Genomic DNA, 23,516 nt, shown 5'->3' on the forward strand with positions numbered 1-23,516 from the left:
GCAAGTATGACTTGTAGCTGTTCAAGATGTTCGATGACATTAGTCCATAGTTATCTTTTAGTTTTTTTTTGTTCCGACCTAAAAAGTGATAATAGTGTAAGTATTGTACTTACAATGAATTAATTACGTGGATCCCGACTTAAACAAGTTGAAAAACTTATTTGGGTGTTACCATTTAGTGGTCAATTGTACAGAATATGTACTGTACAATCTACTAATAAAAGCTTCTATCAAACAATCAATCAATCAATCAAAATGCACTAGCTGTTATATTTGTAACATGCATCTTAGTTGTAGTTTTTATTTTAAAATTTGGAGGTGTTGAATTCGCCATGTAAAATCGCTAATGCTAGTCAATAGCAAAGCCAATGTATTAGCATCAAGCTAGCACAATTTAGAAATGTGGAGCCTTATTTTACTTGCGTTGAGGCGTTTTTTTTTTAGTTAATTACTTTGTGCTGCTGGAGGGATTGCCAAGAGCCGAAGTGTGAAGAACCGAGCTGAGTCGGCAACCGGGCGTGATGTCACGCGCAACCCAGGTACCGTGATAAGGCACCATTACGTGAATCAGTGCCAAAAAAATACTTGATTCGGTCATACTTGCCAACCCTCCTGGGACTCCCGAATTTCAGTGCCCCCTCTCGAAAATATCCCGGGGCAACCATTCTCCCGAATTTCTCCCGATTTCCACCCGTACAACAATATAGGGGGCGTGCCTAAAGGCACTGCCTATAGCGTCCGCTTTTCCTCCATACAAACAGCGTGCCGGCCCAGTCACATAATATATGCAGCTTTTACACAGACATACGTGATTGCAAGGCATACTTGATCAACAGCCATACAGGTCACACTGAGGGTGGCCGTATAAACAACTTTAACACTGTTACAAATATGCGCCACACTGTGAACCTACACCAAACAAGAATGACAAACACATTTTGGGAGAACATCTGCACCGTAACACAACATAAACAGAACAAATACCCAGAATCCCTTGCAGCACTAACTCTTGAATATACACCCACCCACCCCCATATCCCGAATTCGGAGGTCTCAAGGTTGGCAAGTATGGATTCGGTACCTATCCCTACAGCTAATAACGTACAGTACAGCGTTACCTCTGATTTGGTACGTCCCATTTTTCGTATGATTCGGTTTGCGGCGAACGCTTTTGCCTAAAGTTTGCCCACGGTTTTCATATGGCGGCTTGTTAATCGTGCAGCCAAACATTCCGCATTACGAACCAGTCCGCGAAGTACAGTGCCCACATTAAGAATTATCTATTGAACAGCAAAATGTGTTATTTCTCTTCACCATCTTTGTTAACAAGAGTCATGTAGGTCAAATATTCATTTATCGATTTTATTTGTCATTATGTAATTATTCTGTATAAAATGTGTTTTGTCGAACTTATTATTTAGATGTTTTCGTTTTTCTGTACGATTTGGTTTTGTCTGACCTTTTTGGGAGGGATTACAAACCAAAACTTAGATCCCAGTGAGTTTCAACACACCATGCTTGAAGTAAACATGGAATAGTGTAGTCGCAGCTTTTTTGGGGGGCGGGGGGATCAACATTGTCCATGTAAACGTAGCCGTCGCGAAGACGCCTCATCACGCCCCCGCCTCGTTCACACCAACGGCAACCTTTTTCTGGAAAACATTGACAGCTGTGGTTGAGGGATTACTTTGGTCATGTGATTTCATCCCGCTGGTGTTAAAGTACAAACAGATGCTGCGTCGGTTTCAATGTTTCCATGATGACACCCATCTCCTTTTGCCAACGCGCTCCTCACTCACTTCCTTTGTTTGTATCGCCGGTGCAGACAAACAAACAACCAATGAACATGCAGTCTTAATGAATACCAGGCGCAGGAATACCTTTCAAGAATCCAGTGCTACTTTGGACCGGGTTGAGGGTGGTTTTGTCCAGAGTTTGGACTCAAAAGGCTATGTGGTAAAAAACTATCAAATGTTTTTTTTTCTAAGTCACTATCAGTGGTTCCCTTTGCGTCACTTCAGTAGCATGGTGGCGTCCCACACGTCGACCTTGTCAGTTGCCCAACTTTACGGCGCCAAAGTACGTCCCTACTCCCTCCGGGTCCAGCATCCACGCGTTGGACACGGTGACAAACAAGGCGTCACCCTGATCAAGCCAGAGGCCTCGGCCCTGCTGGGCGCAGTACATGTTGTAGCTGGTGTTGTCCCAGCGCATGGTGCTGCCCGTCTTCATCAGCAGGTCCACTTTGCTGTTCTGCTTGATCCTCTCGTGGTAGATGTACTGGATGAGCTGCGTGTTGCTCACGTCCACCGAGGTCCCGCCGCCGCCCTGCCCGCCGTCCTCCGGGACATACTTGTAGTAGCGGAAGCAGGTCTTGGCGTAAACGTAGTAGAAGCCCGACTTGACCACGAGTAGCTTGCCCTTTTCGTAGTTCATCCTGTGGCGGTACCCGCGCACCTCGTCCCAGTCGATGGTGATGGCCTTTGGCTCACCCTCTGCGATAGAAGAGAGCGGCTTAGTGCGGTTAAACGTTGCGGCAATTTGTTGCGAGATGGGGAAAAACTTGAGGCAAATCAAATGGAACAACTGTGTAAACAGGAAATTACAGTAGCAGAACATCCAGTCTTAGGATGGGCTTGGAAAATCAGTTTTGCTAAAAAAAAATGTTTTGTCAATTATGTTGTGGAAAGCCTGGTTTATGCTACAGCGTCATGTGGGGTCGGTGGGGGTGTAACGGTATTTGTATTTGTATTGAACAGTTTCGGTACGGGGGTTTCGGTTCGTTGCGGAGGTGTACCGAACGAGTTTCCACACGGACATATTAATAGCGTACTCCACGTTGTGTGAACAATACTCAAAATGCCGGACATTTGAGGCATTTAAGAAACTCCGCCCTGACAGCTCCGCAAAAGGGGACATGTCCGGTGAAAAGAGGACGTATGGTCAGTCTATCCTAGCCCGGTCGCTGCTAGCATGCTAGCAAAAGAGGACATGTCCGGGCTACGATAGACTGACCATACCTGCTCTTTTCACCGGACATGTCCTCTTTTGCGGAGCTGTCAGGGCGGAGTTTCTTAAATGCCTCAAATGTCTGGGATTTTGAGTTAGGATTGCGTGTATTTTCAATGTACGTTCAGGGTTAAGAAGGGGTTAAAAACAAAACAAATTGTGCGCGCAGCAGCATTGGTGAGGGAGGGGCAGAGACAGAGAGAAAGAGAGAGAGAGTTATGATAAACGCGCATGCGTCGTCAGGCTCTGCTTTTTATCCATAGATTTATCAGATTACATTTTGTATTATCTATAGCAGGAGTGTCAAAAGTGTGCCCCGGAGGCCATTTGCGGCCCACAGCTAATGTTTCAAAGGCCCACGGCGCACATTCTAAAAATACTATTAAAATAAACAAAAACATAACAAAAGTGAAATAAAAAAGCTTAAAGGTTAAATGTAATTTATAAAAAGTTGCAATGTTGACTAATAAAACAAAGCTGTTTTTTTTTCTTTCAAACTGTCATTGCTCAAAACATAATATTGAATCAAAATCAATGTTATTATGAATTATTGACCTATCCAAGGTTCCGATTACTTCACATTAAATATTCCACTAAGAAAAATATTTTTGGTGGAAGATTTTGCAAATTTGGTAAATAAATAACCCAAAAATGTATGTTTTGTTGTTTTCTTACTGTACCGAAAATGAAGCGAACCGTGACCTCTAAACCGAGGTACGTACCGAACTGAATTTTTTTTGTACCGTTACACCCCTAGTGGTCGGCTTTTTATAACGCATCGTTTCCTGGTTCCTGGCGGCATTTTTTTAATCGAACACTTTCTTTACCGCTTTGGGGAACCGTGTACAAAAAAAAGTGACCAATGTTCTACAACAGACCTGGGCAAAATACGGCCCATTAAGGTTTTCAATCCGGACGCTCTACATAATTTTTTTAGACCTTTAACTAAACTGTCGCCGCCATTATGATGTGCAGTATTGTTTTTAAATTACCGTAAGTCTTGAACTATAGAAAGTATTTCAATGGTTGAAATCTGCACTTTTGAGTGTTATACGAGGTACTGGCGAGAACGACACAAAAGGCTCTTGTTTGAACTTGATCCTATAGGACCCTGGCAGCCAATTAAGTTCTTTTAAAATAGGGGATGTGTGGGTCCTTCAATTAGTACAGGTCATATTTCTCGCTGCAGAGTTTTGGACCAGCTGCATCCACGAAAACAGACTGTTTCAATTGGTATGAAAGTCATCTTCATCATTTGAACCTATTCTTTTTGAGATCTGAAATTGTGGAGCCGAGTAAGAAATGTTGAAAGTTTCGTGACAAACTAGCAGATCAAAGTTTGCCTTCGCAATTTATCAGCGCCCATCTGTCTAGTTATGTGTCGTTTTAACTAGAGATGTCCGATAATGGATTTTTTGACGATATCCGATATTCCGATATTGTCCAACTCTTAATTACCGATACCGATATCAACCGATACCGATATATACAGTCGTGGAATTAACACATTATTATGCCTAATTTTGTTGTGATGCCCCGCTGGATGCATTAAACAATGTAACAAGGTTTTCCAAAATAAATCAACTCAAGTTATGGAAAAAAATGCCAACATGGCACTGCCATATTTATTATTGAAGTCACAAAGTGCATTATTTTTTTTAACATGCCTCAAAACAGCAGCTTGGAATTTGGGACATGGAGAGGGAGAGCATTAGGAGGTTGAGGTGGGTGGGGTTGAGGTGGGGGCGGGGGGGCTAGGGAGTAGCGGGGGTGTATATTGTAGCATCCCGGAAGAGTTAGTGCTGCAAGGGGTTCTGGGTATTTGTTCTGTTGTGTTTATGTTGTGTAACGGTGCGGATGTTCTCCCGAAATGTGTTTGTCATTCTTGTTTGGTGTGGGTTCACAGTGTGGCGCATATTTGTAAACAGCCACCCTCAGTGTGACCTGTATGGCTGTTGACCAAGTGTGGTTGCATTCACTTGTGTGTGTGTTTCAAAAGCCGTAGATATTATGTGACTGGGCCGGCACGCAAAGGCATTGCCTTTAAGGTTTATTGGCGCTCTGTACTTCTCCCTACGTCCGTGTACACAGCGGCGTTTTAAAAAGTCATAAATCGTACTTTTTGAAACCGATACCGATAATTTCCGATATTACATTTTAAAGCATTTATCGAGCGATAATATCAGCAGTCCGATATTATCGGACTTCTCTAGTTTTAACCATTTGGTCAAAGTTCGTTGAAGCACGATCCTTGTTTTTGGCCTAAAAATGGCACACTGAAACCAAGATGGCCTACTTCCTGTTAGTTATTAAACTTGGGATCTTTAGACTTTGACGTGCGTACGGTCATGATAGACGTCTCCAGCGATTTCCCTAACGATACGTGAATCTGATGACAGGGGCATTTTTTTTCTCCTAATTTTAAAGGAAAAAAGTGAGTTCCGTAGGACTTACAAAAGTTATTTGTGTTCACGTCTGAAGATGAGAACCGCAGAAGGGTGTATGACTTTAAACATTCAAGAGTGCGAACAAATTTGAAACAAATGTGCTTGTCTATTACTGGTGTGAAAGCATGGAATTCTCTAAACAAAGACTTAAAAAGTTGCAAGAATATCTTTGAATTTAAAAAGAGACAACTGGAATTATATCAAACTGATTTTTGATTTTGATTGGACGTGTCATTTTGAAAATGCTTAAACGAAAATTAAAAGTATGTTGGTGGAGGGAACAGTGATAAAGTCATCTAAAATAATTTGTGTTAAAAAGGGGGCAGATAAATATAAGAATAGTATTCTTCCATCTGCTCCTTTCTGATCATGGAAATGTATAGGAAACAAAAAAACAATGAAAGTGTCAACTGTATATGGCTTGTATACCGTATTTTCTGGATTATAAGTCACAGTTTTTTTCATAGTTTGGCCGGGGGTGCGATTTATACTCAGGAGCGACTTATGTGTGAAATTATTAACACATTACCGTAAAATTTCAAATATTAGTATTCATCTCATTCACGTAAGAGACTAGACGTATAAGATTTCATGGGATTTAGCGATTAGGAGTGACAGATTGTTTGGTAAACGTATAGCATGTTCTATATGTTATAGTTATTTGAATGACTCTTACCATAATATGTTACGTTAACATACCAGTTGGTTATTTATGCCTCATATAACGTACACTTATTCAGCCTGTTGTTCACTATTCTTGATTTATTTTAAATTGGTGTTGGCTTTTATCAAATACTTTTCCCCAAAAAATGCGACTTATACTCCAGTGCGACTTATATATGTTGTTTTCCTTCTTTATTAAAGGGGAACATTATCACCAGACCTATGTAAGCGTCAATATATACCTTGATGTTGCAGAAAAAAGACCATATATTTTTTTAACCGATTTCCGAACTCTAAATGGGTGAATTTTGGCGAATTAAACGCCTTTCAAATATTCGCTCTCGGCGCGATGACGTCACAACGTGGCGTCACATCGGGAAGCAATCCGCCATTTTCTCAAACACGTAGTCAAATCAGCTCTGTTATTTTCCGTTTTTTTCGACTGTTTTCCGTACCTTGGAGACATCATGCCTCGTCGGTGTGTTGTCGGAGGGTGTAACAACACGAACAGGGACGGATTCAAGTTGCACCAGTGGCCCAAAGATGCGAAAGTGGCAAGAAATTGGACGTTTGTTCCGCACACTTTACCGACGAAAGCTATGCTACGACAGAGATGGCAAGAATGTGTGGATATCCTGCGACACTCAAAGCAGATGCATTTCCAACGATAAAGTCAAATAAATCTGCCGCCAGACCCCCATTGAATCTGCCGGAGTGTGTGAGCAATTCAGGGACAAAGGACCTCGGTAGCACGGCAAGCAATGGCGGCAGTTTGTTCCCGCAGACGAGCGAGCTAAACCCCCTGGATGTCTTGGCTCACACCGTCTCTTATGCCACCGAAGATGATCAAGAGAAGAATATCGACCCTAGCTTCCCTGGCCTGCTGACATCAACTCCAAAACTGGACAGATCAGCTTTCAGGAAAAGAGCGCAGATGAGGGTATGTCTACAGAATATATTGATGAAAATTGGGCTGTCTGCACTCTCAAAGTGCATGTTGTTGCCAAATGTATTTCATATGCTGTAAACCTAGTTCATAGTTGTTAGTTTCCTTTAATGCCAAACAAACACATACCAATCGTTGGTTAGAAGGCGATCGCCGAATTCGTCCTCGCTTTCTCCCGTGTCGCTGGCTGTCGTGTCGTTTTCGTCGGTTTCGCTTGCATACGGTTCAAACCGATATGGCTCAATAGCTTCAGTTTCTTCTTCAATTTCGTTTTCGCTACCTGCCTCCACACTACAACCATCCGTTTCAATACATTTGTAATCTGTTGAATCGCTTAAGTCGCTGAAATCCGAGTCTGAATCCGAACTAATGTCGCTATAGCTTGCTGTTCTATGCGCCATGTTTGTTTGTGTTGGCATCACTATGTGACGTCACAGGAAAATGGACGGGTGTATATAACGATGGTTAAAATCAGGCACTTTGAAGCTTTTTTTAGGGATATTGCGTGATGGGTGAAATTTTTAAAAACTCTTCGAAAATTATAATAAGCCACTGGGAACTGATTTTTAATGGTTTTAACCATTCTGAAATTGTGATAATGTTCCCCTTTAAGCATTTTCGGCCGGTGCGACTTATACTCCGGAGCGACTTATAATCCGAAAAATACGGTATATGCATCTTCATGAAAGGAATAAAAAAGAAATGAAAAATGAAAAACAGTTTTAGTGCTTGTTAGGGGCCTTGAAAATGCGATCAAAGTGGGAGAATAATAATAAACGAAGCAATTTCAATAGGGCCTTTGCATCTTTTTGTTGCTCTTGCCCTAATCATTGCAAAATAGTGAAAGGCGGACTGGTGACAAGGGGGCGGAGTGAAGTTCCCCGGCTGGTTAAACTACCAATACACAACCTTGCAATTTTGCAGATGAGTGTTTTATTGTTACTCTTCCATGTGAAAATGCAAAGTATGAACTGCTGGACTGTGCGGACAGACGATCAGGTGTGGAGCACTCACTCTTGGAGAACTCCTGATACTCCTTGATGGGGAGGTGGGCAGACGGGGGCTTGTCCTTTGGGTTTTTGAATCGGTTCTTACTGGTGTCTCTCAGCGCGTTCAGGACCGGTCTGTCTGTCTGCACTTCCTGCCAGAAAAACAACAAAAAAAAAACACCAGACCAGATGACAAATAGTGACGAAAGACGACATGAGTATTGGATGTGTTTTTCCCTGGCCAGAAGAAATGTAAAACTATAAACCACATCTGTAGAAAAAAAAATCTGTAATAATCAAATGTTGTTGTATTTCACTACAGCTGCGCTCTGCTGTCAATTTAAATCAACGTCAAAGTCGTCTTCGTCGAGACAGAGCGCGCGCACACTGTCTCGTTCAGTCCAAACATGGTCTCTAGGCAAGTAAACAGTCACCGCCGACTCACAGCTGGCTTGAAAGCGGCAATGTTTACTCATTTTGCGTTAACATAACTCCATCATTTTGGTGCTGCACTTGGCCGGTGATAGTGAGGACAAACATCGCTGATGTTTCCATGGCGAGCCCTCACAGAACAAGTTCAGCTTCGTGTCATCGTCCTGGACCGGTCAGGACACCTCTCAGGGCATTCCCCCAAACTCTCCCCTCAAAAACTGTAAAAGCTTGAAATTGCTCAAAAAGCCCGGCTAAAACGAATGACTGAACGGAGCGCTGGGATTCAACCTTTGATTTAGTGGTAATTAATCTTGAATACCAGGAAATATTATCACATTCTATTCTAAACTGTTGTAACTTGTCTGCAATCAGTATAACTGGCACCGGCATCTCCGGTATGTCATCCTGAGCCAGCAGGAACCAAACAAGCGAAACACGTTCCTGCCGAGTTGGCAGATCTACGAGGTATTCGTCAAATTGACACCGCCATCCAATAAACAATTACAATTCGGAATTTGAGAGAAATCTTTAGACGCATCAAGACGCGTAAAAATTTTTTTGGGTCATTGGCTCTGCATGTGTTTTATTTGTGAGAATTGTCTACAATCACTATGACTCCAGCGTCACTTGTTCTACAAGCTAAGGTTTAATTTTTTTTTACCTTCCACAGTGGTTTTTTTTTTTACCCTCAAAATGGTATGTTACGCATTTAGTTCACACTTTGCCTAAAAGTTAGACTATTTAGCTTAAAGGTGTCAAAGTCATTGACTTTGAATGAATGCTCTATGGCCCCCGGGATGATATGTGATTAGTATTAGAATCGGCCCGCAGGCTAAAGCCGCCTGCTGCTGTTTTGCACGCACCAATACTCCATCAGTGTTGGCGCTAGGAATTTTCAAAATGGGGTCCCAGCATACTTGCCAACCTTGAGACCTCTGAATTCGGGAGATGGGGGGGGGGGGGGGGGGGTTTGGTGGTAGCGGGGGTGTATATTGTAGCGTCCCGGAAAAGTTAGTGCTGCAAGGTGTTCTGGGTATTTGTTCTGTTGTGTTTATGTTGTGTTACGGTGCGGATGTTCTGCCGAAATGTGTTTGTCATTCTTGTTTGGTGTGGGTTCACAGTGTGGCGCATATTTGTAACAGTGTTAAAGTTGTTTATACGGCCACCCTCAGTGTGACCTGTATGGCTGTTGCATTGCATTTACTTGTGTGTGTGTGTGTGTGTGTGTGTGTGTGATTTTATGTGACTGGGCCGGCATGCTGTTTGTATGGAGGAAAAAAGGACCTGACGACAGGTTGTAGAGGACATTAAAGGCAGTGCCTTTAAGGCACACCCCCAAAATTGTTAACTGGGTGGAAATCGGGAGAAATTCGGGAGAATGGTTGCCCCGGGAGAAATTCGGTAGGGGCACTGAAATTCGGGAGTCTCCCGGGAAAATCGGGAGCGTTGGCAAGTATAGGTCCCAGGGACACCATAAAGTCATAAAAATGGGGTCCCACAGTACATTTTTGGGGTCCCACTTTTTTGTAACCGTTTTAAAGACAATTGATAAATGTATGCATTATCCTGTTATATTTTAAATTCTATAATGTGTTTTGGAAAAAGGTTGCCATAAACGTTACTTAATTCATTAAAAAAAAATAATACAAAAGAAAACATTTTTATACATATGTAAATTTATTCAGTTATAAACATTTATTCAGTTTCTTCTTTCCTTCATGGACCTAAACTTTTCTATACGTTTATTGTAATATTTTCAGAATGTGTTTGTTCTATTTTTGGCCAAAGTAAGACAAAGAAAACAATCTGAAGTTGTCTTTATTTTTTTTATTTTTTTAATGCCATGATTTTAATAGTCTGTGCACAGATTTTCTTCCTTGCGGCCCCTGAGCTAAAAATGAGTTCGGCACCACTAATTTAGCTTGTTTGATTCAATATGATTAGTGGTTAACTTCTATTCACACGTTTAAAAAAAAAAAAGCCAGTTAAGTACATTTAATGACACTCATAAAACAGTTTTTGGGCAGTCAAACAATTAAAATACAATTAATCGCATTTTGTCCTTAGCTAACTTGTAATTAGTTGTGATTAATTGCAGATAGAAGTTTTTTTTAAATCTTTTAATAAGTGTACTTTAATCATGTTTTTAATCCTGTCAACATGGGACGGGACAAATTGTTTGCTTTATTAACTTTTTTTAAATGGCTTAATACAAATGGACAAAAAATGAAAGTTTCTCCAGACTTACCTGCACTCGTGTCATAAAAAAATGATCATCTGTAAGGCTTTACCGCACTTGTTTCACAGTTGTTTCGATGCCAAAATAATAATCACATGTAGGGATGGGTACTGACTGAATCCTGCCAGTCCTACCGGGCCCTGATTCATGTAAAACTCAACGCTTCGGCACTTGGCGATCACGGAGAGCACATTCAGCCAAACTACCTCCAGGTAATGTTGCAATTTTCAACGCCAACAAAGCACTTAATTAAAAAAACACTCCAAACTGAGTTAATTAAGGCTACACTTTGCAAAAAATGCTCTAGCTTGATGCTAATGTACAGTGCCTTTGCTATTGCTATCGATTAGATTTAGCGATGGTAATTTCAACATCTCTAAATTTGTTCATGACAACTACAACTAAGAGGCACATTATGATCAAACTAATGTACAATACTTACATTGTTAACACTTTTTAGGGTGCAACCAAATACTATATTCAGGAATGACAAGCCAGCACACCGTAAACTATACACTACTGCCGTTAACGTCTTGGACCTGCAACTGTAAGTGAAACTTACTATTGTATACTTGCAAATGAGTCTCAGAAATGTCACAATAAACATTCACTACTTTGTTGGCTGGAAGTCTCATTGTGCTAAATTGGAAGGCGCCTTCCTGCCACACTCGCCGGATTAGAGATATTGTTTTTTTCCCTTAAAATTGGAGAAAATTAGGCTGAGATTGAAAGGTGGTTCTGTGAAGTTTCAGGAAGTATGGGACGGTTTCCTAAAATATGTCAAAAAGACCGATCCCCGATTGAAAAGTAATTGAAAGGTAAATAATTGATGAGCCTTTTGTCTGATTTTGTGTATTGCTGCACCGTGTTGGGGACATTCAGGAGTGCAATTGTCTGTGGCTTCATGTCAATATTTGCTTGTACTTATTTGACTGATGCATGCTTTTTATTTAAAGGGGAACATTATCACCAGACCTATGTAAGCGTCAATATATACCTTGATGTTGCAGAAAAAAAGACCATATTTTTTTTTAACCGATTTCCGAACTCTAAATGGGTGAATTTTGGCGAATTAAACGCCTTTCTAATATTCGCTCTCGGAGCGATGACGTCACAACGTGGCGTCACATCGGGAAGCAATCCGCCATTTTCTCAAACACCGAGTCAAATCAGCTCTGTTATTTTCCGTTTTTTTCGACTGTTTTCCGTACCGTGGAGACATCATGCCTCGTTGGTGTGTTGTCAGAGGGTGTAACAACACGAACAGGGACAGATTCAAGTTGCACCAGTGGCCCAAAGATGCGAAAGTGGCAAGAAATTGGACGTTTGTTCCGCACATTTTACCGACGAAAGCTATGCTACGACAGAGATGGCAAGAATGTGTGGATATCCTGCGACACTCAAAGCAGATGCATTTCCAACGATAAAGTCAAAGAAATCTGCCGCCAGACCCCCATTGAATCTGCCGGAGTGTGTGAGCAATTCAGGGACAAAGGACCTCGGTAGCACGGCAAGCAATGGCGGCAGTTTGTTCCCGCAGACGAGCGAGCTAAACCCCCTGGATGTCTTGGCTCACACCGTCCCTTATGCCACCGAAGATGATCAAGAGAAGAATATCCACCCTAGCTTCCCTGGCCTGCTGACATGAGGCTATGTCTACAGAATATATTAATTGATGAAAATTGGGCTGTCTGCACTCTCAAAGTGCATGTTGTTGCCAAATGTATTTCATATGCTGTAAACCTAGTTCATAGTTGTTAGTTTCCTTTAATGCCAAACAAACACATACCAATCGTTGGTTAGAAGGCGATCGCCGAATTCGTCCTCGCTTTCTCCCGTGTCGCTGGCTGTCGTGTCGTTTTCGTCGGTTTCGCTTGCATACGGTTCAAACCGATATGGCTCAATAGCTTCAGTTTCTTCTTCAATTTCGTTTTCGCTACCTGCCTCCACACTACAACCATCCGTTTCAATACATGCGTAATCTGTTGAATCGCTTAAGCCGCTGAAATCCGAGTCTGAATCCGAGCTAATGTCGCTAAAGCTTGCTGTTCTATGCGCCATGTTTGTTTGTGTTGGCTTCACTGTGTGACGTCACAGGAAAATGGACGGGTGTATATAACGATGGTTAAAATCAGGCACTTTGAAGCTTTTTTTAGGGATATTGCGTGATGGGTAAAATTTTGAAAAAAACTTCGAAAAATAAAATAAGCCACTGGGAACTGATTTTTAATGGTTTTAACCCTTCTGAAATTGTGATAATGTTCCCCTTTAAATTGTTTTTTTATTTATATTTTTTCTATAATTCTTGTGGGTTACTTGTTTGTGGGAGAGGGAAAAAAAAGAATATTTGACATGTGTTTAATTGTATTTCTGGACTGTACATGTCAAAAATCCAATGAAGAAATGTTAAAAAATAAGAAATGTCATAATAAAACAAGTTATAACAAATAATCAGCAGTTATCTTAATCAGCTATTTATTTATATTATTTACAAAAAATTGGTACCGTAAACAATACTCATTCCTGATCGCGTGTCAAAAAAATATTGCAGTTAAAGGAAATTATAGTTATGATTGCATGAGCTTTGACAGCCCTAAAAAGGTCACATTTCCATTGTTTTTTATGTGAAAACATGATATTCTAATCAGAAAAAAGAAGGAATGGCTAACGAGAATGCACGCAGGCTTTGGGCTCGCACGTACCATAAATCAAAGTGAATAAGTAACTAAAACATGGCTTACTTGCACTTAAATCCATTGACCTTTTAGCTGAGCCCATCCCCGGTACCGCACGGTGTAGGCCGGGCCTGCACATCCTGCCTCTCAACAAAGGGCTCTAACAACGGGCTAATAAACGGTCCACCGAGGTCGACCATCCAGCCAATCCTCACGGACCTTTTTAAATCGCAACACGGGCGGCGTGTTCCTGTCATGGGAAGTAGCCTGGGCGTAGCGACACAATGAGCATTTAAGTCCACTCAGCGTCACGTCATCTCTAAGGAAAAAGAAAATGATTTCCATTCAGAGAATTATGGGTAAGCTAAAACTAGAAGACACATCTTGACATGACCTTTGAGGGTAAATGTATATTATCATTTATAGTACAGCATGTATGCGCACGCACGTGCTTGCAAAAAAGATGCCCTAGGGTGCTCGCTAAAGTAGCACACAAAGCCTTAATTTCTGCGTATATTAATACCAGAAAAAACTCTCACTCAGCTATTTTTATTGTGCACAGTCTGTAGTGTTCAAGTAGTTCCACTCTCATGCACCATACACTGTTGCATGGTTGGAGGACACTGCAAAAACTGAAACCTAAGTAAGATTAAATATCTCAAATAAGGGTGATATTTGCTTATTTTCTGTCTGATAAGATCATTCTTCTCACTAAGCAGATTTTATGTTAGTATTTTACTTGTTTTAAGGGTTTTGGTCCTAAATGACCTCAGTAATACAAACCCCGTTTCCATATGAGTTGGGAAATTGTGTTAGATGTAAATATAAACGGAATACAATGATTTGCAAATCATTTTCAACCCATATTCAGTTGAATATGCTACAAAGACAACATATTTGATGTTCAAACTGATAAACTTTTTTTTGTGTGAAAATAATCATTAACTTTAGAATTTGATGCCAGCAACACGTGACAAAGAAGTTGGGAAAGGTGGCAATAAATACTGATAAAGTTGAGGAATGCTCATCAAACACTTATTTGGAACATCCCACAGGTGAACAGGCAAATTGGGAACAGGTGGGTGCCATGATTGGGTATAAAAGTAGATTCCATGAAATGCTCAGTCATTCACAAACAAGGATGGGGCGAGGGTCACCACTTTGTCAACAAATGCGTGTGCAAATTGTTGAACAGTTTAAGAAAAATCTTTCTCAACCAGCTATTGCAAGGAATTTAAGGATTTCACCATCTACGGTCCGTAATATCATCAAAAGGTTCAGAGAATCTGGAGAAATCACTGCACGTAAGCAGCTAAGCCCGTGACCTTCGATCCCTCAGGCTGTACTGCATCAACAAGCGACATCAGTGTGTAAAGGATATCACCACATGGGCTCAGGAACACTTCAGAAACCCACTGTCAGTAACTACATCTGTAAGTGCAAATTAAAACTCTCCTATGCAAGGCGAAAACCGCTTATCAACAACACCCAGAAACGCCGTTGGCTTCGCTGGGCCTGAACTCATCTAAGATGGACTGATACAAAGTGTAAAAGTGTTCTGTGGTCTGACGAGTCCACATTTCAAATAGTTTTTGGAAACTGTGGACGTCGTGTCCTCCGGACCAAAGAGGAAAAGAACCATCTGGATTGTTATAGGCGCAAAGTGTAAAAGGCAGCATGTGTGATGGTATGGGGGTGTATTAGTGCCCAAGACATGGGTAACTTACACATCTGTGAAGGCACCATTAATGCTGAAAGGTACATGCAGGTTTTGGAGCAACATATGTTGCCATCCAAGCAACGTTACCATGGACGCCCCTGCTTATTTCAGCAAGACAATGCCAAGCCATCAACGTGGCTTCATAGTAAAAGAGTGAGGGTACTAGACTGGCCTGCCTGTAGTCCAGACCTGTCTCCCATTGAAAATGTTAGGCGCATTATGGAGCCTAAAATACCACAACGGAGACCCCGGACTGTTGAACAACTTAAGCTGTACATCAAGCAAGAATGGGAAAGAATTCCACCTGAGAAGCTGAAAAAATGTGTCTCCTCAGTTCCCAAACGTTTACTGAGTGTTGTTAAAAGGAAAGGCCATGTAACACAGTGGTGAACATGCCCTTTCCCAACTACTTTGGCACATGTTGCAGCCATGAAATTCCAAGTTAATTATTATTTGCAAAAAAAAATAAAGTTTATGAGTTTGAACATCAAATATGTTGTCTTTGTAGTGCATTCAACTGAATATGGGTTGAAAAGGATTTGCAAATCATTGTATTCCGTTTATATTTACATCTAACACAATTTCCCAACTCATATGGAAACGGGGTTTGTATATTACAGCTTGTTGCTGAGATTTGATGACCTATATTGAGTAAAACATGCTTGAAACTAGAATATCAACTGTTGCAAAGCTGTGTCATCAACACTCACAAGTATAAAACTACTTTTTTAAAGTAATAATTTCTTACTTCAAGCATGAAAAAAAAAATCATGACCAGCATATCATTATGTCAAGATAATGGCACTAGCATTTACTTCATTTAAGAATATTTGTCCACATATTGAGCAAAAATGTCTCTTTTTTTTCTACCAAGAAAAGTGCACTTGTTATTAGTGAGAAAATACTTATTTTAAGGTATTTTTGGGTTTATTGAGGTTAGCTACCGGTAATTTGACTTGTTTTGGAAAGTCTTGACAAGCCAAATTTTCTTGTTCTATTGGCAGATAATTTTGCTTAGTTCAAATAAAATACCCCTAATTTTTGTAATTTTTTTCTTGTTTTTGAACACTGACTTTTTGCAGTGGAGGCGGGCTGGTGAGCCTGGCCTTGATAAACAATGCGATCGTTCCTCCCGCCAGTTATTTATTATAGCGGCCGCCTGTAGCCTAATCAAGTCAGAATGACTCGTAAATTAAATTGGCGCATAGATGAGTACAGAGGAGGAAAGGATTGTGCCAATACCAGTTTAAATTTAAGGGGGCGGGACATACATGTTTATTTTTTATGATTATTTTTTTTGCAGAATTGCGCAATAACTACCCAACTGATTTCTACAAAACTCTGAAAGGGCGGTGCATGGACCCATTGCACTTGTGGATCAGTAGAAAGTAAGGATGTTCCGATCAGGGATTATGCTGCTGTTTCTGATACTAATCATCCATGAGTGAGATCAGCAGTTACCAAAACCGATACCGATCACATGCATTAATTGTTAACTTTTCTATATATTTATGGTGAGTGTTATTGATAGTTTAACAATGTCAACACAATATTTAAACTACTTCGTTATTCTTTTTTTATTACATAGAATTGTTTGAGCAAAACAAAGTACACAATCTATTACTCTTTTAAATCCCTTTTGCCCTCAAACCCTTCCTGTGTCCAAGGAATTATTTAACAAAATGTGTAAGCAAAAAAAAAAAAATTTTCTTAGAACATACATATTCTAAGAAAATAAAAATATCCCCCTAACCTCTCTAGTATCGACCATATGCTGATATCGACATGGTGTCGACGCCGCTAATTTATGAGTCGACCCACCCTTCTTACGCAGTGTACTTCCGGCTGCGACATCAAAAAGTTAAGAGCTGTTATATTATCTTCTCTTTCACTCTTATTAATCTGCTTGTTAGTTTCTGTTGTAACCTGGTTTTCAGCTACACTTCTGAAATTTAACTATCCATTTTGTTTATTGGTGTTTTTTCATGCTAGCTTAGCAGCTACCTATTTTAGGTAGCCTGCCTGCTCCTGCTTGTTCTTGTTGTCTAACACGTTTAACACCGTTCTAATAACCGATAATGATACTAAGAAATGCAGTTTATTTGCTGTAATGTAGGTTATTATTATTAACTTAGGGGAGTGTATCCACACTGTATATAGAATTTCACATTTTGCTGGTAGATAGTCAACCGGGGTACTCCAAATAATTAATATAGCTGGGTTGCATGTGACGTCATATCCGTTTTTCTTCTTCGCGGCTTAATTAACATGATGGTTAAGCAGCTTGAGCATAGACATCTTCCAAGTAAACGCAGCATTGGCTGCTGTGACGCGAGAAATTCGGCCGCCATCTTGAAGTGGTGATGAGCCGGCGAGCAGCCTAAACTGACAGTTGACAGGTAGAAAACAAAGATGCCGGGCTGGTGTTCAGCGTTTTCCTGCTCAAATGAGCGGACTGTTGAAAATAGGAATCGGGGGATTACTTTTCACAGGTAAGATTTAACATTAACGTACTATTGATTGCATTTTGTGAAAATAATATTACCACAGAGTTGAGAAGGAGCAAATATCTTCAATAGTACTGAAATCGTAGCCGCTAGCAAACAAGAGTATGACCATAATAGAATTGCAATCAATGAAATTAATTACATTTAAAAATGTTATACTTGAATAACATAAGGGGGGGGGGTAATATGTTAGCTAACTAGACAATCAACAGTGGCTATACAGTAGGGGTGTGGGAAAAAATCGATTCGGATTCGAATTCGAATCGTGATTCTCACGTTGTGCGATTCAGAATCGATTCTCATTTTTAGAAAATCGATTTTTTTTTTTCAATTTATTTATTTTTATTTAAACTTTATTTTTTTATTTATTTTTTTAATTAATCAATCCAACAAAGCAATACACAGCAATAACAATGCAATCCAATTCCAAAAACAAACCCGACCCAGCAACACTCAGAACTGCAATAAACAGAGCAATTGAGAGGAGACACAAACACGACACAGAACAAACCAAAAGTAGTGAAACAAAAATGAATATTATCAAAGACAGTATCAATATTAGTTACAATTTCAACATAGCAGTGATTAAAAATCCCTCATTGACATTATCATTAGACATTTATAAAAAAAAGAACAATAGTGTCACAGTGGCTTACACTTGCAGCGCATCTCATAAGCTTGACAACACACTGTGTCCAATATTTTCACAAAGATAAAATAAGTCATATTTTTGGTTCATTTAATAGTTAAAACAAATTTACATTATTGCAATCAGTTGATAAAACATTGTCCTTTACAATTATAAAAGCTTTTTACAAAAATCTACTACTCTGCTTGCATGTCAGCAGACTGGGGTAGATCCTGCTGAAATCCTATGTATTGAATGAATAGAGAATCGTGTTGAATTGAAAAAAAAAAAGATTTTGAATCGAATCGTGACCCCAAGAATCGATATTGAATCGGATCGTGGGACACCCAAAGATTCACAGCCCTACTATACAGTATTATAGAAGACTAAATTTAGTCTAGCTTTTCCAACCCAATTTTGTGTAGCCCACCTTCGTGAAATGTGTGGGACTTTTATCCAAAGCGACATACATAAAAAATACATATAAAACAATCACTGTAAACATTATCATTCAAGGGAAGAATGTAATACAAAATATCAATACAAAGTTTCAAGACAGAATAGCAACAGAGATGCAGTTTACTGGTCCCTAAGATATATAGATATCTAATGTATTCATACATTGTTTATGTAGGATATACGCATGTATATATAACCTAATCATATAGTTTCTTCAACTTAAAAATAGCTGACCGTTTTTTTCCCCCTTCTCTGGTATTATATTCCCAGTTTTGATCTCGGACGTCTGGTCACTTAGAGCATATAAGAATATTCTATTACTGTTAAGCAAACTATGAATAAGAAAACAAGCCAAAACATGTGTCCTTTATCATAGCTACACGTATGACAAAAAAACACGTGAAAATAAGAGGTATTCAGTAAGGTAAGATTAATTAAATGCGCTGACAGTTCATTGCACTGAGTGGAGAGGATTACCACTCCAAGATGGCGGCCCCGCGTCTCGTCAGCGCCAGTAGGCAGTAGCGGTCGATGCTGCGTCTACTTATAAGACGTCTATGAGCTTTAGCGTAACATTTAAACAAGTGAGAGTGAGTGTAGAGTTTGAGCATAACATTTTGTAATGTTCTTGGGTGTTCTAGTCGTTCAAATAGAAAGATAGGAAAGAGCTTTCAGAGTCCCGAAAGAAGTGGTTCATGAAGATAATAAAGTCAGGAAAAAAACGAAAGTGTGTCGAAGGAAATGACTCTTAAAAATATCCCTTTCATCATCTTGTGGAATACAATCGGACCATGCTCGTGTCTGCAGTGATCACTTTGTAAAATGTTTGTTTAAACATTTGATTTGTTTGAGAACTTTTCCGTGTTTCTCTACTATATTAGTAGTGTTTGAGAGCGGAACTAAACGTGAAGAAAGGACAAGAGATCGTATTAGTTTGTGTTCTTTTGTGGTTGCTATGCCTAACTATAACTATGAAGACCTGGTGGTGCATAAAAACTTAGGTCATGTTAAGTCCGAGTGATAAATATTGTAATGGTTGGTCCAAACAGAAACTAAAAGCTTAGTTGTTTTGCAGAAAATGCCAAGTGCTTTATTTATTATGTCATCTTTGGTGCTATTTGTTAGCATCAAGAAAATATCCTTAATAGTAGTATTAATAAACTAGATGAATAAATCTCTCATAGGCTCAACAGCATATACTGAATCTTGATATCACTAGTAAACATTACTGAACAGGGACGTCTATAGCTAAAAAATGAAACAAAATATGAACTTCATACCATTAAAAACAACTGCAGACATGAATTGCCGATGAGACTAATATTTGTAGCAAAAAATAAAAAAAATCAACTGCAAACCAACTTATCCTTTTTATCATTAGCATTATGTCAATGTACGTTTCAATGTACGTTACTTGACGATGCACGAGTAAGTCCAACATCGTCTTTCACAAATTAATGCTTAATTTTTGGACTCCTCCAGATGTAAAGAACTGATGTGCTTCCAATCTTTTCTTCTTTAAATTCTTGTAAATGTAGAAGGAAGTGAGGTCGAACTGAGCAGGAATGTCTTGGTGATGATGAATGGCTTAAATCTTTCAAAAAATATTTTTCTAAAAAGTGTATATATATCCATTCCATCCCATTTTAAATATTTTTTCGTGAACGCTTGTATATTTGTCTCTAAAACTGTCAAAATACACCCAGATTTGCACTGATGCAGGTAAATAAACAGTAGCCTAATGGGGCTCTAGGCAAGGGGTCCCCAAACTTTTTGACATTGGGCATTGGGTTAAAAAATTTGGCCGGGCGAGCGCGATGTCACGTTATCGATGGGAACATTTATTTTTGGATAATATGATTTGCCTGAGCGGCTAAGAGACACCGAGAGTAACAAGCGGTAAAAAAAATATTAGAAAGGACAGATTTAAAAAAATAATAATAAAAAAAAAAAAAATAAAAAAATATATATATATATATATATATATATATATATATATATATACATATATATATATATATATATATATATATATTTAATTTTTTTACTTTATTTTTTTTAAACCTGGATTTACCGCGGGCCGTAGTTTTGGGTCCCCTGCTCTAGACTATCGCTTGAAACCCGGAAGTGTCTCTGGGTTATTTGATTGCAACACAGCATTTAGAATATAGTTTTATTTAGCCCATCCATCCATTTCCTACTGCTTGTCCCTATCGGGGTGCTGGAGCTTATCTCAGCTGCATTCGGGCGGAAGGCGGTGTACACCCTGGACAAGTCGCCATCTCATCGCAGGGCCAACACAGATAGACAGACAACATTCACACACTAGGGCCAATTTAGTGTTGCCAATCAACCTATCCCCAGCTGCATGTCTTTGGAGGTGGGAGGAAGCCGGAGAACCCACGCAGTCACGGGGAGAACATGCAAACTCCACACAGAAAGATCCCGAACCCAGGACCTTCGTATTGTGAGGCACACGCACTAACCCCTGTTCCACCGTGCTGCCCACAATGGATATTTAATTGATTAATTCCTTATTACTCCTTATTAATAAAAGGGCTTTGGGCTTATCTACATTTTCCACAATGCATTTTAGAAGACGTTGTTTGTAAATTGTTGTTAAATCATTAACATTCATCAAGTGATACTGATAATGCCACAATCGAGGTGAGAGATATAAAACGTACTTTTATCGCAGGTTATTCCTGGACAGGAAGATAGCGGCTGAACAGAAGAATGAACGGCGAAGGCGAGATTGCTGCAGTCAACCGATCCGATGTGACGTGCAACGGACAACTTTGTGTTTGTTTGGATCATTTAATTTCAGGTAAGTTATAAATTAACAACATTTTGTAAGTAGAAATTATTATAAATTATTAAAAATTGTAAATAACAGCCCCACGATGCATGACTGTAGCCTTGACAACACCATGTCCACTGGGTTTATACAGAGACACAAACATCACAAACCATCCACAAACAAACCAATCATAGCTTTCTATTTCTAGACTCTTATAACTGTGAAAGTTCTTCAAAGTTCCCATTCTGGGTGGAAAAGTTACGAAGTTCATCAAGTCTGGATATGAAACATCGGGGAAGATGTTGTGATCTCTATTGCACTCACACTTATCGATCTGGTAAGGATCCTCACATCCAAATACGGAAGTTTTCTCCTTGTAAAGAGTAAAGGACTTCTTATCTAGTGACTCAGAGTATTTCTCCATCGTACCAAAGCCGGTGCAATGTTATTTTCCACTGAACACTTCGTAAATATCACGTGTGCATTGAATAGCGCTATCATGAACAATTACTCTCTTAATGCATTGCGGAATGCTTTAGCAAAAAGGACAAAGGCCTGTATTAGCCAGAGAGGGTCGGTGTTTGAGAAAAGCTGTTTCGCGGGCAAATAGGATAGGATAGGACTTTATTGTCATTGCACAAGTACAATGAAACTATGTTTTCAGCACAAACCCGTAAAGCAGTCAGATGTTGTTTCCTAAATAGTCAGAAGCATATCCGTCTGACCATGTGTGAGGAATTGGAACTGCACATTAAGTGCTTTGCGTACACAACTAACTGACAGCTAGCAAAGAGAGCGAGCCTCTGCGTTTTCCACGCTAGCTTCTCCCTTTCATCTGGGTTTAACCACCGCACCGCGGGTAAGTCCAAGCATGACAATCACGGACGCCAAGACACTGGATTGCTTCCTCGAGCAGCAAGCTGCCACTACAAATATAAAACAAAACAGCCGAATCGATGATGTACTTGACAGCTACAACATCAGAGATGCAAAGGTCCTCATAATAGACAGATGGAATCATATTTACTTAATTTTTTTAAAATAATTTTTCATTTTAGTTTTTGTTTGTGGAAATAAGTTATTCAGTAAAAAGCTCACACATTGGCCATGTATGCAACGTTGTAATAGACTTCAAAGTACACCTGCATGGTTTTGTGACCCAGACACATTTTTTATCCTGTCATATAGTACCGATGATATCGTATTGGTTTTCCTAAAAAACATGAGTGCTAAAAAAAACAAAAAACCTTCCAGTCAGGTGCCTTTGGAATTTTCCTGAGGCTACCACTGCTTGAAATTAATGTTGAAATATTTTCTTGTTCTCAATCTTATTTACTTTGACTGACTTATTGAAATGAGAGTATTGTCAAACCCCTCCTGAGTGTTCAGCCTGTTCTTTTGAGTGACATTCTAGCATGCATCTTGCCGAGTTTGGGCTTCTCAGTTGCATTGCACGTGGATTAGTTGTACACTCCCGAGTTCGCTGTGTTGCGTTGCAGTCAATCAAACGTGTTTAGACATAACATTCCCCCCGCAGTAACGCTTTTGGAGTGTATAACAATGTTAAGTTGTTGATCTTAGCCCCAGGCAGCTTGTGCAGTGTTATCATCAAGCCTTCACACTAAACCCATCCAAGGGGAAAGAAAATCTACCCCTGCTATAAAGTTCTCCAATTTGGTTTTAACAAAACAAGCGCATCATTAGCAATCGTCAGTCATGACGGCAACTTAGTGGAGATACCAGGAACGCTTGGAAGTGGTCCTAAAGAGGTTGATCTGGGTTTCCTTTAATAAGGCCGGGATAAGTAGAATCAATGTCTATCAAGCAGCGGCTTTGCAACAACACCGTCAATTTGCTGAGTAATGTTTTACAATGTGAGGTTCGACTTGTTGTAACCATTTTTAAGTGTGAGCTTTTAGAGTTGACAAACTAGCAACTAGGGGTGTAACGGGACACAAAAATTTCGGTATATATAAATATAAATTTTTTGGTTATTTATTTA

The 23,516-nt window shown here is 39.7% G+C and overlaps 1 protein-coding gene across 1 annotated transcript in view; it reads right to left on the minus strand.

The window, feature by feature from the left end:
* Positions 1 to 236: 236 nt before the first annotated feature.
* tnfsf11 (TNF superfamily member 11) overlaps positions 237 to 23,516 on the minus strand; it is a 28,969-nt gene continuing 5,689 nt past the window's right edge. Inside the window, exons 3-4 of the mRNA XM_061970814.2 lie at positions 8,080 to 8,206; positions 237 to 2,495 (exon numbers count right to left, since the gene is read on the minus strand). Of these exons, the coding sequence (XP_061826798.1) occupies positions 2,053 to 2,495; positions 8,080 to 8,206 (570 nt within the window). The 3' untranslated portion in view covers positions 237 to 2,052. The remainder of the gene's footprint in view (positions 2,496 to 8,079; positions 8,207 to 23,516) is intronic.

This window comes from Nerophis lumbriciformis, linkage group LG13, assembly GCF_033978685.3.
Source record: "Nerophis lumbriciformis linkage group LG13, RoL_Nlum_v2.1, whole genome shotgun sequence".
NCBI classification, from domain to species: Eukaryota; Metazoa; Chordata; class Actinopteri; order Syngnathiformes; family Syngnathidae; genus Nerophis; species Nerophis lumbriciformis.